The 16672-nt window shown below is 41.4% G+C and overlaps 1 protein-coding gene across 2 annotated transcripts in view; it reads right to left on the reverse strand.

Annotated features, from left to right (window-relative positions):
• The window catches only part of PTPRO (protein tyrosine phosphatase receptor type O), a 174688-nt gene that overhangs the window by 91644 nt on the left and 66372 nt on the right, over positions 1–16672 (reverse strand). For both annotated transcript variants that reach the window (XM_087722843.1, XM_087722842.1), the window contains exon 2: positions 3056–3329. In XM_087722843.1, coding sequence (XP_087578969.1) covers positions 3056–3329 — 274 coding nt within the window. The remainder of the gene's footprint in view (positions 1–3055; positions 3330–16672) is intronic.

Here is a 16672-nt window from a genome sequence, read left to right on the forward strand (position 1 = left end):
GGAAAAGGGCGGCCTACAAATTCTAATAAAATTCTAAATTCTAAAATTCTATCTATCTATCTATTACTTGAAGGGGAGGCAGAGTAGCAAAACATGATCTATAAAAGCAACAACAGATGGTAGAGATGACATCTGTTGGATGCTGTGAGTGAGATCCCTAGGAGGAGACTTAGGTTTCAAGGCTACACTCAAACCATTGTTTTCATATGTTCTGTAATTGCCCACACACTTCCCTCACACCCGAAAAATGAGACCATTCTGATATGCAGCCCTCTTGCAAACATCCCTAGACACTGGAGGACTGCTGTGAAATGGCAAAGGACTGCTCAGAGACCCACTGAGCTGTGTCACTGTGCATTGTTGTTGATGGTTTCATAGGCTCCCTCCCATCGCAGGATCTAATGACGGCTGACAGATGGAGCTGGAAAGCATTGTCTGTCTGGATCCAAGCGATGTGCCAAACATTAGGATCCAGTCGCATCCCAGTTAGACACTGACTTTATCAATACGATCTCATAGGGACTCAACGCAATATCCCAAAGATCGTTAAGAAACAGGGAGCCATTTGACACAGAACAAGGAAAACAGTGCTTATTCCCCCCCCCCAAATTGCTGCCATGGTTGCCATGACAACCAAGATAACTAAAAATTGCAGCAGTTAAAAAAATGCAGCATTTAAATGGCGAATGTTTGCGAACACAAGCAAGGCTACGGGTTCTCCATTCATACTTGTCCTTTGCGTTTCTTGCTATCTTTTGCCTGGTCCCAACTTTTGAGCTAAGATACATGACTTGCTTAGCCTGGTCCCTCTAGGCCAGGGGTATCAAACTCAATTTCATTGAGGGCCACCGCAGGGTTGTGTTTGACCTTGGGGAAAGTAAGGTGAGATGCCCAGTGGGCATGGCCAGGGTGGCGAGGGTGGGCCTGGCCAATTCAACGTCACTTGTGTTGGGGGCACATGTGGTGGCCCAGGCAGGGCTGGGGGGGGATCCACTTTTGCTAGCACTCTGCCAGAGAAAACGGAGCTAAGGAGAGTCACAAGTGGCCCTCCCGAGCTCCGTTTTCACTGGCAGAGGCATCCCGGGTCAGTCCATCACTATTTCTAGGGTGGCCCTACGGGCCAGATCTAAGCACCATGTGGGCCAGATCTGGCCTGTGGACATGGAGTTTGACACCCCTGCTCTAGGCCAAGCAAAGGGGACAGCTGGCGACCTCTCATTTATACACGCGGTTAGCTGAATAACTGGCTCTCGAATGGATGTTTTAATTTAACAAACAGCAGTTATTTTGCAAATGAGGATGAGGCACCTGAGCCTTTATAGCATCACATCCCAACAGCTGTTTGCACCACGGGTGAAATACTTTGATCCACTGTAGGAGGGAAAGCTTAAATGCTCTCGTTCTCTCTCTCTCTCTCTCTCTCTGCCGTGATTGTAATCCGGATTGACATGTACGACATCTGTATTCTTTAAGCAAGGGGGTGGGGGGTGGGCGGTTAGCAGTCTCTCAGTTATGTTCAACCAGTTCTTTGCTCTCTAGAAAGAAACTTTGGGGGAAAGAAACATAAAGTATTGAAACTGAAGTTTGCCAGTTTGTCTAGTGCAGTGATGGCTAACCTTTGCCGGACCGAGTGCCCAAAGCATGCGCATGCATCCAAACCCCCCAAATGCAATGCATGCATGGCCCCTGCACATGCACCCACTCATATGCCCTGCCTGTCATGCATGCGCACATGCCCACCGCATGTGCTTCGCCCCTCTCTGCATGCACAGCAGAGACCTGAAGTCCAGTTAGAGGTGCACGTGCATGTACGACTGGCCTGAATTGGCTTGCATGCCCACAGAGAGGACGCTGCGTGCCACCTCTGCACACATGCCATAGGTTGGCTATCATGGGTTTAGTGGTTAAGGCACCAGTCTAGAAACCAGGAGGCCGTGAGTTCTAGTCCCAATTTAAGCATGAAGTCTGGCTAGGTGACTTGGGGCCAGTTATTATAGGGAAAATAGGAAAAGGAAAGAGTATTAAAAATATTCGCCACCTTGAGTTATTTATAAAAATAATAAAGGCAGGATTTTTTTAAAAAAAACCCTAAAAATGAATAAAATAGTATCTTCCTATTTCCCCATTACCAGTTGCAAATTTAAGGTTTTTTAAAAAGATTATCATGGTGATGATTGAAAAGAAGTCAGAGTAACTGAGTTACAAGCAAGACAAGGCTGGCAATTTAGGAAATGTTTGATTTATTGGCAAAACAACTTTATTACTTGAGAACTATCACTAGCCACAGTGGGGAAGGTCAAGGGGACTTACTAAATTGTTTCTCATCTGATGAATAGACTAACCCAGGGGTGTCCAAACTTGGGAACTTTAAGACGTGTGAACTTCAACTCCCAGAATTTCCCAGCCAGTCATGCTAACCCTAACTCTAACCCTAACCCATGCTGGCTGGGGAATTCTGGGAGTTGAAGTCCACAAGTCTTAAGGTTCCCAAGTTTGGACACCCCTGGACTAACCAATCTGCCCCCATCATGAATAAGCAGCAGAAAGATATGCCACCCACCAATGGTGGGTTTCAAAAATTTTTGGAACCTACTCTGTGGGTGTGGCCTCCTTTGTGGGAGTGGCTTGCTGGCCATGTGACCTGGTGGGAGTGGCTTGTCGGCCATGTGTTCTCTCTCTCTCTCTCCTTCCTTTTGTCTCTCTTTCCCTTTTTTCTTTTTTTCTTTCATCTCTCTCTCACTCTTTTTTTTCTTTTTTCTTTCTTTCTTTCTTTCTTTCTTTCTTCCTTTCTTTCTCTTTCTCTCTCTCTCTCTGTGTCAGTCTGTGTGTGTGTGTGTGTGTGTGTGTGTGTGTGGCAGTGGTGGGTTTCAAAAATTTTTGGAACCTCTTCTGTAGGTGTGGCCTGCTTTCCGGGTCCACTGGTGGAACCTCTTCTAACCGGTTCGGTAGATTTGACGAACCGGTTCTACCGAATAGGTGCGAACTGGTAGGAACCCACCTCTGCCACCCATGTTTCAAACAGATCAAATCAACAATGTTTTAAAAACATACTTACTAGTTAACACAGTGAGTGATCTAGTTGGCTTGGAAATCACATTGGCATTCACCACCATCAAGGTCACGATGTAGTAAAGACCATGGTAGGTGGCATTAAAAACCACAGGGGCAGGTAAAGTGCTGTTGAATTCATCAAACTGGAAAAAATAGTTCTTGGATTCGCCAGTGATCTTCACAACATACACCGAGGATGAGCTCACCACGTCAGCTGCTTCCAGGGAAATAACGATGCAGTTGTCATCTCGCACAACCACTTGGAGAGGTGCCACATTCTGGGGGGTCAAGAAGCAAAAGGAAACGGTATTAATGAGGATCCTGAACAGGCTGTCATGATGTTCACTGTTAAGCATTTAGAAGCCTGGATTGTGTTTCTGAAGGCTTTGAGCTAATGAGGAACTGGGAGGATTTTCTGTAAAAAAAAAAAAGAATCAAATTAGAATGTAAAAGAAAGTCACCATGAATTCCTGTTGGGGGAGGATCTGAATTTGTCACAACAGGATAAACACGACAAGAAATGAAATCCAGATGGCGTTTCTTCTTTTCTTACAAGATTAATACCCAGCTCTCAAAATGTATGAAGAGGCCTAAACACTGAGGGTTTTTTTTTCTTTATTTCTTTTTCAAATTAACAATAATTAATGACACCCAACTTCCAGTAACTCTGGAATATGACACTTATACCCAAAGTGGGGCAGAGCTCGCTGGTCCTTTGCACTACAGGTAGTCCTCAACCAGTGGTGGGATTCAAATAATTTAACAACCGGTTCTCGGCCCTAATGAATGGCTGGGTGGGCGTGGCTCAGTGGTCATGTGACTGGGTGGCCATGGCCAACTCAACGTCACTCACGTCAATGGGCGCTTCGCCTTAGCAGTTACAATGTAATGAGGGTTAACGGGAGAGGCAGTTTCTGTAAGCAGGGCAATAAAGATTAGGCTAGAAATAAAACCAGAATGTTTCCTTCCTTCCTTCCTTACAGGATTAGCCCTGTAAAGTGGAAAGAAACAAAAGGAGATTTTTTCCCCCAACAACCGGTTCTCTGGACTGCTTAAAAGGTTAACAGCCGGTTCTCCCGAATAGGTGCGAGCTGGCTGAATCCCACCACTGTCCTAAACTTACAAGAGTTTAGTGACGATTCAAAGTTAAAACAGCACTGAAAAAAGTGACTTATGACCATTTTTCACACTTACAACCGTTGCAGCATCCCCCCATGGTCACGTGATCAGAATTGACAACTGATTTGTATTTATGATGGTTGCAGTGTCCCGGGATCATGTGATCACCTTTTGTGATCTTTTGACAAGCAAAATCAATGGGAAAGTCAGAGTCAATTCACAATAGTGTTACTAACTTAACAACTGCATTTTAAATGACATGCTCTTACTGAAATATTATCACATTCTTATAATCAGGAACACATGTTTAAAATGGCCATTTTTCACTCACTGAGTGACACTTCATATCACCAACAGGAAAATAGTTTAGGATGAACCATTTGCTATGATGGAAAAGAGCTGAGACTTTGATGTTGACTTTCAACCATTAATATCTAGTTACATTCGCAGATGTTCACTGTCATTTCTCTAGCTATATATAACCAACTGTATGGATCTAAGTATGAAGGTTTTTTTTAGCAACAGTGAGAAAGTGGTTTGCTTTCTTCCAGGATTCTTTAAACTAGTTTGTTCCACAACCCTTAGTTTCTCAAATGATTTTCTATCCAGTGCCAACTCTGCTTGAGATTATATATTGATTATGTGCCTTCTATACACAACCAAACTGATAACAGGTACACTAACCAGCCTTAGAATTGAAAAAGGAAATATTGAAGTGGTAGATAGCTTCTGCCTTTTAGGATCAACTATCAAGAATAAAAGTTGGATCATAAGAAAGGCTGGGCAACAAAGAATGGAGGCCTTTGAACTATGGTGCTGGAGAAGACTCCCGCGAGTCCCTTGGACTGCAAGGTGATCAAACCAGTCAGTCCTAGAGGAGATCAACCCTAACTGCTTTGGCCAGATATTGAAGATGAACCTCAAGTACTTTGGCTGCCTAATGAGAAGGAAGGACTCACTGGAGAAGAACCTAATGCTGGAAATGATTGAGAGCAAAAGAACTCGGGGACAACAGAGAATGAGATGGCTGGATGGAGTCACCGAAGCAGTAGGCGTGAGCTTAAATGGACTCCAGAGAATGGTAGAGGACAGGAAGGCCTGGAGGAACGTTGTCCGTGGAGTCATGATGGGTCGGACTAGACTTCGCAACTAAGAACAACAACAACAAATTAAGAATAAGGGAACACACACTCAAAAGTACTCTAGGGCAGGGGTTCTCAACCCCAGGTCCATGGGCCAACAGCAGTTCATGGCATGCTAGCAAGCAGGCCATGCAAACAAGCGAAGCCCTATCCATGGGATGCAGGCAGCTGCAAAACCACATCCCTCCGGTCCGTGGAAAAACCTTTCTCCATGGGACCACTCTCTGGTGTCCAAACAATTGGGGCCACTGCTCTAGAGACTCCACTTTGTAGAGCAAAGGTCTGGATAAGCTATTCAGATGCTGTGAAATATCTGCACCTAATAAAGTTCAAAATCATGTAAGCGGTGCTCCTTGTGAAACTTTATGTAACTGAAACTTGGACTTTGAAGGAAGAGGATAGAAATAGTATTGATACTTTCAAATTTTAGTGTTGGAGAAAACTACTGGGAATACAATGGACAGCCAAGAAAACAAATAAAGGGATCATTGAACAAATCAACCCAGAATTCTCAATCAAGGCATACACAACCAAACTCAAATTATTATAGTTTGGACACATTATACGAAGACCTAACTCTGACTTTAATCCAAGGAAGGAAGGAAGGAAGGAAGGAAGGAAGGAAGGAAGGAAGGAAGGAAGGAAGGAAGGAAGGAAGGAAGGAAGGAAGATGATCATCAACAAGGTGGATTAACTCAGTTATAGTGCCAATGACATTGCCAGCTGCCATCTTATGTGTGCTTGTGCTGCGCTTCTATACGGTGACAAACTGCCATGAACTGTGGGGAGGGGGAATGAATGCTTTGAGGAACAAAAGTAAATGCTGTATCTCGAGATGCTGCCTCAAGGTCACCCAGCTGGAAGAAGAAGGGGACTGCATACCAAACTGTGCTTGGATTGACCATTATAAAAACCTCTTGTCTGAACCTGATTGGTTACACTAGGGTGAGCAATGAGAGACAGTTAAGGGAGCGAAAAGTAGAACTTGGGGATTTGGGCGCACAATTTCCAGTTCTGATTTACATTATTAGAATACACTGGATCTCTAATAAATGTTTCTCAATAAATGGAGCCAAGGGTCATTTTTATTCAGAGGTTTAAGCATACCTGGGGCAGGTCCAACAGGTATGCTGTTGGAAGACTTGAAGGATCAAGTTAGGGACAGAATTTCATGGAGAAAATCTATGTGGTTACTAAGGGTCAACACTGACTGGACGCCACATAATTTAAATAGATGATGGATGGATTGATAGATAGATAATCATAAAATAGATAGATAGATCGATGATCATAAAATAGATAGATAGATAATCATAAAAAAGATAGATAGATAAATAGATAGATAGATGGATGCATGGATGCATGGATGCATGGATGCATGGATAGATAGATAGATAGATAGATAGATAGATAGATAGATAGATAGATAGATAGATAGATAGATAGATAGATAGATAGATAATCATAAAATAGATAGATAGATAGAGTGAGTGAGTGAGTGAGTGAGTGAGTGAGTGAGTGAGTGAGTGAGTTTAAAACCAAACAGGCAGACAGATAGATTATAGGATATATTATACATTAACAAATTTCTACTTTTAAATGTTGCCTCAATGACCACCCAATCCTTGATTCCTTTTATAAGAAGCATGTTTTCTTCCACACTCCATCTTGACAGGACTCTAAACACAACTGAAATCAAGAGAAGTATAAAATGCAAAGAAGACCTATTACCCATGGAAACACAAATCCTTCCTGCCCTTCTGTTTTATTTCATGTGAGCCTTCAGTTCTATTCCTTTTGGTTAACTCCATTGCTCAGGTGTCAGAAGAATGTATAAAACAGGTTAACTTTCAACCTCTCTCAACACCCCATCTCTCCTGTGTTACCTGAATCTATTCGGCTGCTGCAGTAGGAAAAACAGAATTATCTTTCTTCTAGTGACACTGAAGCTATTGTCAGTAAAGACAACCACCACCAAGGAGCCAAGGTGGCGCAGTGGTTAAATGCAGCACTGCAGGCTGACTGCTAGATCAGCAGTTCAGCGGTTCAAATCTCACCGGCTCAGGGTTGACTCAGCCTTCCATCCTTCCGAGGTGGGTAAAATGAGGACCCGGATTGTTGTTGGGGGCAATATGCTGACTCTGTAAACCGCTTAGAGAGGCCTGAAAGGCCTATGAAGCGGTATATAAGTCTACTGTTATATTATTGCTATTGCTACCATCTCTGCAGAAATTCCAAAATGCAGCTGTAATTAGATGAGAAATGGAACTACATTCAAGGCTGAAGCTGCTGTTCTCCTCCTCCTCCTTCTCCATTTAACTGGCTGTGTAGAGTTTAGATCTCCCTGTCTTGCTACTCCAAAAGTCAAGATAGCTGAACTCCACCGAACCATTTTGCTCTTTGATGATCCACAGGAGGGAAACTTCAGACATCTCATTTCTTTGCTTTCTATATCAGAAATACAGTAGCTTTTCTCTCTTAGTAGAGAAGCTATAAATAGTAGTTTTTCTCTCTCCGTGGGGCCAATAAAGAGTTCTCTACGCAGACCACATTTTCTGAATCTCAATAAGATTACTCAATTTATAATTTATAATTCAAGGGAATAATTCAAGAAGCATTGTGAGCTCACGATATTTTCCCATAATTTACTAAAATTAATGCTCTGTTAGTTACCCAGTATTTAAGCAACTTTCCATGTGTGTCTATTAATAAACAACAGACTAATGTGCACAAACATACTCACGTGTTTCTTAAGACTTTCTTAAAATAACAATAGTCTCAGTAGGGGTCATTCACTGTAATCATGACATATTTCAGGAATGAAATTCCTTTCTACTGCAGTTTATTCATGCAATATATGGACAGAAAAAGTGTTGAATGCCTTTTGCTTTCCACCATCTTCTTTTAAAGACCCCGTAATCCCTTCGGGATAGAGTCTTGGGCAACTGAATGTAGCTGGGTGTTGACTGCTCTTCCTGTCGCCAATGCGGAGTTTATTTCAGCAGATATATTCTCATTGTGCCCAGAGAGAGAAATATCTCCCTCTACCTCGGATTGAACTCACAGCCTTCCTGATTGTGTTCTCCCACCCAAATTGTCCAAATGGCACATTTGATTGTCCAGATATTTTTTTTTCTAGAGAGGACCTCTTCGGCAAATGGAAACCTGAGTGTAGCTCAACAAAAATAATACGTGATATGAAGGGAAGGCACTACAAAGAGTGATCAATTCGGCACAAGTAACCATTGGTTTCCTTCTAACACCACTGGATGACATCGCCTGGTCTCGCTGCTTTAGCAGAGTAAGGAAGATACTCAGAGATGATTCACACCCTGGTCAGTGTCTCTTCGCACTTCTACCATCGGGCAGAAGACATCGAAGCATAGCCAGCCAAACAAATAGGTTTAAAAACAGTTTCTATCCTTGGGCAGTCAGACTCTTAAACACAACCACAATCACTCCCCACACACACACAAACACACACACACACAGAGAGAGAAATGTATGATTAGTTTTCCTTTTCCTCTAATTACTTGCATTGAGATTATTCTTTATACTATTTATGTTGTTTATATTTGTTGTCATGGATTGTACCAGTGAGGCTAAAACCAATTTCATTGTATTTATTTTGTACAATGACAATAAAGGCTATACTATTTGCCATACTGATGCTTCCAATAAATTACAACAACACTGGAAGAAAATTGTCAGCACTCAACAACACATCAAAGTAGCACCTTAGGTCTGATAATGGTGCCAAATTTCAATAAAGAGGGTGAAGCAAAGAACAGGGAGATGAAAAAACAGAACTAGTGGGGATTGATGTAGAATGTTTTTTTCCTAAAATGATTTGTTTCCCAGCCATTTTTTCGAGTTGGATTGTAAGACTAAAATTAACAAATGGGGGAAAAGGAGGAATATAACAGAAGAAAATATCTGGGGAGGGGTTTTATTCCTTGAGTGGTTGCGTGCATCAGGGGTACAGCTCTGTCTCCCCTTCCATTAAATCACAATTTTGCTTTAGAGTTATTCCCCTTCTCTTTCAGAAGTCTTTACTAGCTTCATTTAAGCTTCTTTTTGCAGAATGCTTTAATTTTCAAAGTATTTCCATTATAAAATAAATATATAAATGCATGTGGTTAGATTTCTATTATTTATTTGGTAATTACTCATAGGCCAGTCTATTGTGAACTGACTCCAATGGGGCTTATGTTACCAAAATTGAAGAAAAGATTAAAGCAATAAACCAACAGAACATCACAACAATTCATAATACATTACCTTCCTAGGAAGAAAACAAATAAAATTGTAGATGCATTGCAAAAAGTGAAGTCTTAAGGTTGAAGGTGTTTATCCCTTTCCTTGACTCATGATAGCAATAGCACTTAGACTTACATACCACTTTATAGTCCTCTCTAAGTGGTTTGCAGATCCAGCCTATTGCCCCCAACAATCTGGGTCCTCATTTTACCCACCTCGGAAGGATGGAAGGCTGAGTCAACCTTGAGCCTGGTGAGATTTGAACTGCCAAATTGCAGGCAGCTGGCAGGCAACAGAAGTAGCCTGCAGTACTGCACTCTAACCACTGCACTCCACAGCTCATGATGGATAGCAGGTTCTCAGACCAAAAGAAATCAAAATAAACATGTGTAGTGTGAATCCAGTCGAAACATCTCTATGCATTTAATGAAGTCACGTGCAATTTTTTTGTCTTTAATGTGTTAATTGGTGCTATCAGATTCCTCCTCATTGTTTGCCACCCTAGAGTAACATGGCTTTCCCTCAACAATATTCCCATGTATGTAATATGTTTCTTCTTTGGGACTGTAGCATCTCAATTTGGGTTCACATTTTGAGTTAGCTCAACTTTGATTGGAAGATAACCCCATGCAGAAAAAGAAAGAATTAAATTCAACTGCTATCTGCTTTTGTCAACTAAATGTTTTATTTATTTGTATCCTGCCTTTATTGCTTTTACGAATAACTGAAGGTGGCAATCATATACAACAAACCTTCATCCTCCTATTTTCTCAACCACAAACTTAAGGATTGGGCTGAGAGAGAGAACGACTGGTCCAAAGTCACCCAGCTAGCTTTCATGGCTAAGGCAGGACTTAAATGCATGCTCTCCCACTTTCTAGCCTGATACCTTAACCACTAGACCAAATTTGCCAATAGGCCAAACTACTAGAGAAACAAATATGCCAGGAATTTAACCAGAAATGTTATGCGACAGTTCTATAGGATCTGACACTCAAAATTCTCTTCGTCACCAATTAATTGGATGGTCTCCTGCATACAGTTATTACTGCTCTCTTCCTCCCACTGTACTCCCACATACATTCACACTAATAATGTTGGGAATAATGTTTCTTGCTTCACAAGGCCATTATCAGGATTACTGTGATAACACACCAGAATAATACTGGTAGCTCACAAAGCTTTTCCTTTTTAAATAAAATGTATTAATCTAGAAAGGTGCTACCAGCCTCCTGATTTTTGGCTACCATAGTTTAGCTCTCCTTCTACAATGAGACAATGCACGCAAAGTAGTTTGAATGGTTGATAAAAAATGGGTTATACAAATGTGAAAAAATTCAAGCAATTAAGAAAAAAATATTAAACTATAATGCCAGATCAGCCAAGGAATCTATCTTGAATGGAAACAATCCATTTGGGCATGATATCAGCTCTGTGGGCATCCACCTACTCAGCTACTTATGAAGCAATGACAATTAAAGTGAAGCTGTTCTTCAGTACATATGAATACACAAATAAGCACATGATGAATTATACAGTTCATCTGAAATGTTCCTACCCACGCAGGTCTTACTGAAAACCCAGGACAATACAAACAAAGAACAAAGATTACATCATCTAATGGATCGCCTTACTAGAACAAGAGTAATCCCTATAGTGCTGTTCTTGAGTCTGCTATCAGAACTGTATGTCAAGTTTATTCTTTGTCATAGTGTATCCAAGCGTGCATAGGTGTCTATCTGTACCTATACTAACCGAACACACATATGTAATTACTCTTGTAGATAAACCTAGAAAATCTACTCTTTCCTTGCTAATAATGAATACAAAGTATTCAGTAATATAGTCATTTAATTCATGCACAAACAATGTTGGTTGAGGCTTCTGAGGAATGGCTATAACACTGCAGCTTTCTTCTCTGGCCATTCCCAATAACTTCCAGGAGGAGGTTACTGAAATGCATCAGCCCACGATGTGCCGGAATATTTCAGCACCATGGACAGAGAACAAAGGTTTTGAATGGGATGGGAATATAGGCGAGTTCCAGCTGTAATTACTTCTAGGTGAGGCTCAGGTGTCTTTATGGTGCCTCATCCATCTTTACTTCATGCTGCATTCCTTTTTTTTAAAAAAATAAGAATCAAAGCCATTAGCTGCAACTCTGCTCCGAAACTCAGCACAAGGAAATTATTATGCTATGTTGCCAATACCAGCCTGACCCACCCCCAACCCCATCCAACTCCAGTACTGCATACTGGAAAACAAAGGCTTTGTCACTGAGCTGCACCCCAGTTCAGCCAGGGGAAAATCCCCTCCCACAATATTGATGATGGTGTGCGATCACAGATGAGTAGCATTGATCCAGGAGTGGTATCAGAGCCCCACCTGGTCACTCCCATTGTCTTATATCAGGGTGAAAGGAAATACTACAATTTGTGATATAAATGTTACGCCTTTCACACCTGTGCAAGAACAATTGCCTATTGAACTGAACTGTAATTATTACATCATCTCTTGGATATTTTTTTTTTTGCCAGGATATAATTGGTCCCTAAAGTGGGAATCTCCAGAGTTTCATTCAATTGTAATCTGTCCCCCTTTCCAACTTCTGTTTTGTAAAACAGTTCCCGAGCCAAATATCACTGAGTGGTATTTTTGGTGAAAAAGATGTATTTAGTAAGTACATATATAGCGTTTTGAAGGCCTTGTTCTCACTCTGGTCAGCTCCATTTGCTCCAACACTTTTGTCTTCAGTCATACAGCGATACCTTTTAATGTGTAAGAACAGACTATTGTGTTAAGTCTGTTTCAAATCATCTTACTGACTCTGGGAGACCTTACCAAAAGTAAGTCAGAACATCTAAACAATTTTGCTCGTTTTTTTAAAAAAAAGAAACATTATTTAGACTTGCCTTGGCTGAAGTGATTTATATATTCATATTTTTTTAAAAAAAAATACAAATCCAATGATAAACTTTAAAACCACTCAGTACTGCAACATCGGTCTGAAATAGCAATAGCATTTAGACTTATATACTGGTCCATAGCACTTTATAACACTCCTTTGGCGGTTTACAATGTCAAATAATTATTTGCATATTGTCCCCAACACTCTGGGTCCTCATTTTACCAACCTCGGAAGGATGGAAAGCTGAGTCAACCTTGAGCCAGGATCCAACTCCAGGCTGTGGGCAGAGTTAGCCTGCAATACTGCATTCTAACCACTGTGCCATCATAGTTCACCCCACACTGCTTTGTGTAAAAATACAAGGATTGGCATTGCTCTAAACTCTGAGAGAGAGAGATGTCTATGGAGATTCCCAGCCATCCAGGTCATGGTTCTCCCAAAAATGGTTTTTCAAAAGGCAACTGGACTTTCCTTTTCCTTGAAGAAGTTTTGCTTCTCATCCAAGCCAGAACTGAAGAAGCTTCTTGGGTGAGAAGCAAAACGTCTTCAAGGAAAAACAAAGTCCAATTGCCTTTTGAAAAAGCAGCTTTCTGAGACAGAATCTGTTCCTTAAAATATGGTCCAAAAACATCATATCCAATGCTCCCACCATTCTCATACATCGATTCAACATCCCCAACCACAGCTGAATCAGTGGATAGTGATTGGACCATGAAATGTATTAATAATCACCTGATCACTTTCTGGCCAGCATCTGAAGAATTCTATGTGTTGCAGACCCAGAACTTTCTAATGGCACCAGATGGGGATGGCTAATGTAGACTCACATTAAGGATGGAAGTCAGGGCAAGAACATCAGTAATGGAAGAGTTATTCTGAGCAGGTGGCCTACAAATGTGATTAAGAAATAAAGCAATAAAAGAACATTTCCCTTGAGTCAAACTTGGGATTTAGTAATCGCATGGATGCATCCATGTTGTTTCCTTGCCAACACCATAGAAGCAGATTGTCAGGAAGAAAAATTCACTCTGCTAAAATAAGAATCATTTGAATTTCTTCATTAAGATACCTATACAGTGATCACTGGGCTCCAGCCAAAGTGAATTAGGAGTCCCAAGTTTAGATGAGGGAGGACAGCATAGAAACAGGAAGTGTCCTACTCATAATGCATAATTTGTCACATAATACAGCCCCCAATCATACATCACTAAATGAAACAAATACTTGGAGCCAAAAGTGGAGACTGGTATTTAATCTTTCATTTCCCTAGCCTGCCCCACTAAGAGGGAAGCTGGGCATTCTGTCTGCACCTGATTGAACAACCCATTTATTGTGATAAGTTGGTCCTACTTCATGCTTTCCCTTGCTTGGCAGATTGAGTCTCATATCTCTTTGTACACTCCTTGCTTCAGAGACGACTGTAATTAATTGCAGCATCAGAAAGCATTCTGCATTCCTGGCTTGTTAGTTGTCTTACATGGGCGAATACGCTATATTAATATTAAAACAGAAAGGATCAATGTCTTGGTTTCTACCATGTATTAGCTGAGAATAAAATTCAAAATTTCTAAACCAGCAGCCCCCAATGTTTTCCGGGCCGGGGATCGATTCTGCGGAGGGTGGTTTCTTTCTGCAGACTGGGGGGGGGGGGTATGTGTTGTTTCATGTACTGCCTGAATCCCGCACATGTGCAGATGGGGCTTCGTTCATTTGCATGGCATGGTTCCTTATGGTTCCTTAAGGGCCAAAGGCAGAGCCAGTCCACTCCTGTTTTTAATATGTTGTCTTTGTCTCGTTTTCCCCCTTTCCCTTGTCTTTTGTGAGCCGCCCGGAGTCCTCCGGGAGTGGGCGGCATACAAGACAAATAAATAATAATAAATAATAATAATTTTAAAGCAGGGGTCTCCAACCTTGGCAACTTTAAGACTAAGTCTGCAAGTCTTAAAGTTGCCAAGGTTGGAGACCCCTGTTCTAAAGCCTACAAGATACCCGCAAGGTAGACCTTTCCCCGTTTTTCTTAGCTGTTCTGGTGATCCCCAATCAAATATATCAGAGTTTGCAGCAGCAATCACATCTAGAAAGCACACACAGGTGACACAAGATTCATTAACTTCTCTTTATATATAATATAACACATGAAGTAAATAAACAACACCAAAAGCAGGTTTTCCAACGTGGTAGCAAATTCAAGCAAACACAAGCAGAGAGGGAACAGTTTCAGTTCAGAGCAGCAGACTAGTTTAGAGCTCATCACAGACTCAGAGCTGCAGAGTTAAGCTATGTCCAGGCTCCAAACTCAGGTAGGTCCTATGATTTGAAATGGAAGCAGTAAGCCAAAGCTATTAAGAGAAGAACATGGATTTTTCTTCCACTGACTAGTCTCTTCCACACTCACTTCCTAAGTCAGAACCCTGGATCCAGGATGTCCCAAATGTGCTTTTTCAAGAGGCAACTGGGCTTTCTGTTTTTTCTTTGAAGACATTTCGCTTCTCATCCAAGAAACTTCTTCAGCTTTGACTTGGATGGTGGGGAATGGAAAGGATTTATATTCCTTGCAGACAGATGGTCATTTGCATTCTTTTGGAGAGACACTGAGGCCACTTGGAGGTTTGTCTGTGTCCTCAGGATTATCTGTTTGTCTGTGTCCTCAGGGTTACCCTAGACGAGTTCAAATCACCAGGACTGGATGGATTACCTCCCAGGGTTCTGAAGGAACTGGCAGACAAGATCTCAGAACCACTGAACTATATCTTTCAGAGAACCTGAAGCACCGGGGAACTTCCAGAGGACTGGAAAAGAGCTGATGTGGTTCCCATTTTCAAAAAAAGGAAAAAAAAACAGATCCAGAAAACTACAGACCTATCAGCCTGACCTCAATACCAGGAAAGATTCTGGAAAAGATAATCAAGCAACGAATTAGCAAACACCTAGAAGCAAACAAAGTAATAGCCAAAAGCCAACATGGGTTTGTCAAAAACAGATCATGCCAAACTAATCTTATTGTATTCTTTGATAATGTGACAAAATTAGTGGACCAGAGGAATGCCATCGATATAGTTTACTTGGACCTCAGTAAGGCATTTGATAAGGTAGACCATAATAGAAGAATGTGGATTAGACAGCATCACCACCAGATGGATTCATAACTGGCTGACCAAATGCACTCAACGTGTAATTCTCAATGGAACTGCATCTTCATGGAGGGAAGTATGCAGTGGAGTATCCCAAGGCTCTGTTTTGGGCCCAGTACTCTTCAACATCTTCAACAATGATTTGGATGAGGGAATAAATGGGGAACTCATCAAATTTGCAGATGACATCAAGCTGGCAGGAATAGCCAACACTCCAGAAGATAGGCTAAAGATACAGAAGGATCTTGACAAACTTGAACATTGGGCACTAATAAAATTAAATTCAATGGTGAAAAGAGTAAGGTTCTACATTTAGGCAACAAAAACGAAATGCACAAGTACAGTATAGGTGGTACCTTGCTCAACCGTAGTAACTGTGAAAGGGATCTTGGAGTCCTAGTGAACAATCATTTAAATATGAGCCAGCAGTGTGCAGCAGCTGTCAAAAAAGCCAACACAGTTCTAGGCTGAATAAACAGAGGGATTGAATCAAGATCACGTGAAGTGTTAATACCACTTTATAAATGCCTTGGTAAGGCCACACTTGGAATACTGCATTCAGTTTTGGTCACCATGATGTAGAGAAGATGTGGAAACTCTGGAAAGAGTGCAGAGAAGAGGAACAAAGATGATTAGGGGACTGGAGGCTAAAACATATGAAGAACGGTTGCAGGAACTGGGTATGTCTAGTTTAATAGAAAGAAGGACTAGGGGAGACATAGTAGAAGTGTTCCAATATCTCAAGGGTTGCCACAAAGAACAGAGAGTCAAGCTATTCTCCAAAGCACCTGAGGGTAGAACAAGAAGCAATGGGTGGAAACTAATCAAGGAGAGAAGCAACTTAGAACTGAGGAGAAATTTCCTGACAGTTAGAACAATTAATCAGAGGAACAACTTGCCTCCAGAAGTTGTGAATGCCCTAACACTGGAAGTCTTTAAGAAGAGGTTGGATAGCCATTTGTCTGAAATGGTATAGGGTTTCCTGCCTAGGCAGGGGGTTGGACTAGAAGACCTTTAAAGTCCCTTCCAACTCTGCTATTATATTGTATTATATTGTATTG

This window comes from Thamnophis sirtalis, unplaced genomic scaffold, assembly GCF_051295495.1.
Source record: "Thamnophis sirtalis isolate CommonGarterSnake01/CBP01778 unplaced genomic scaffold, rThaSir2_p1.2 scaffold_9, whole genome shotgun sequence".
NCBI classification, from domain to species: Eukaryota; Metazoa; Chordata; class Lepidosauria; order Squamata; family Natricidae; genus Thamnophis; species Thamnophis sirtalis.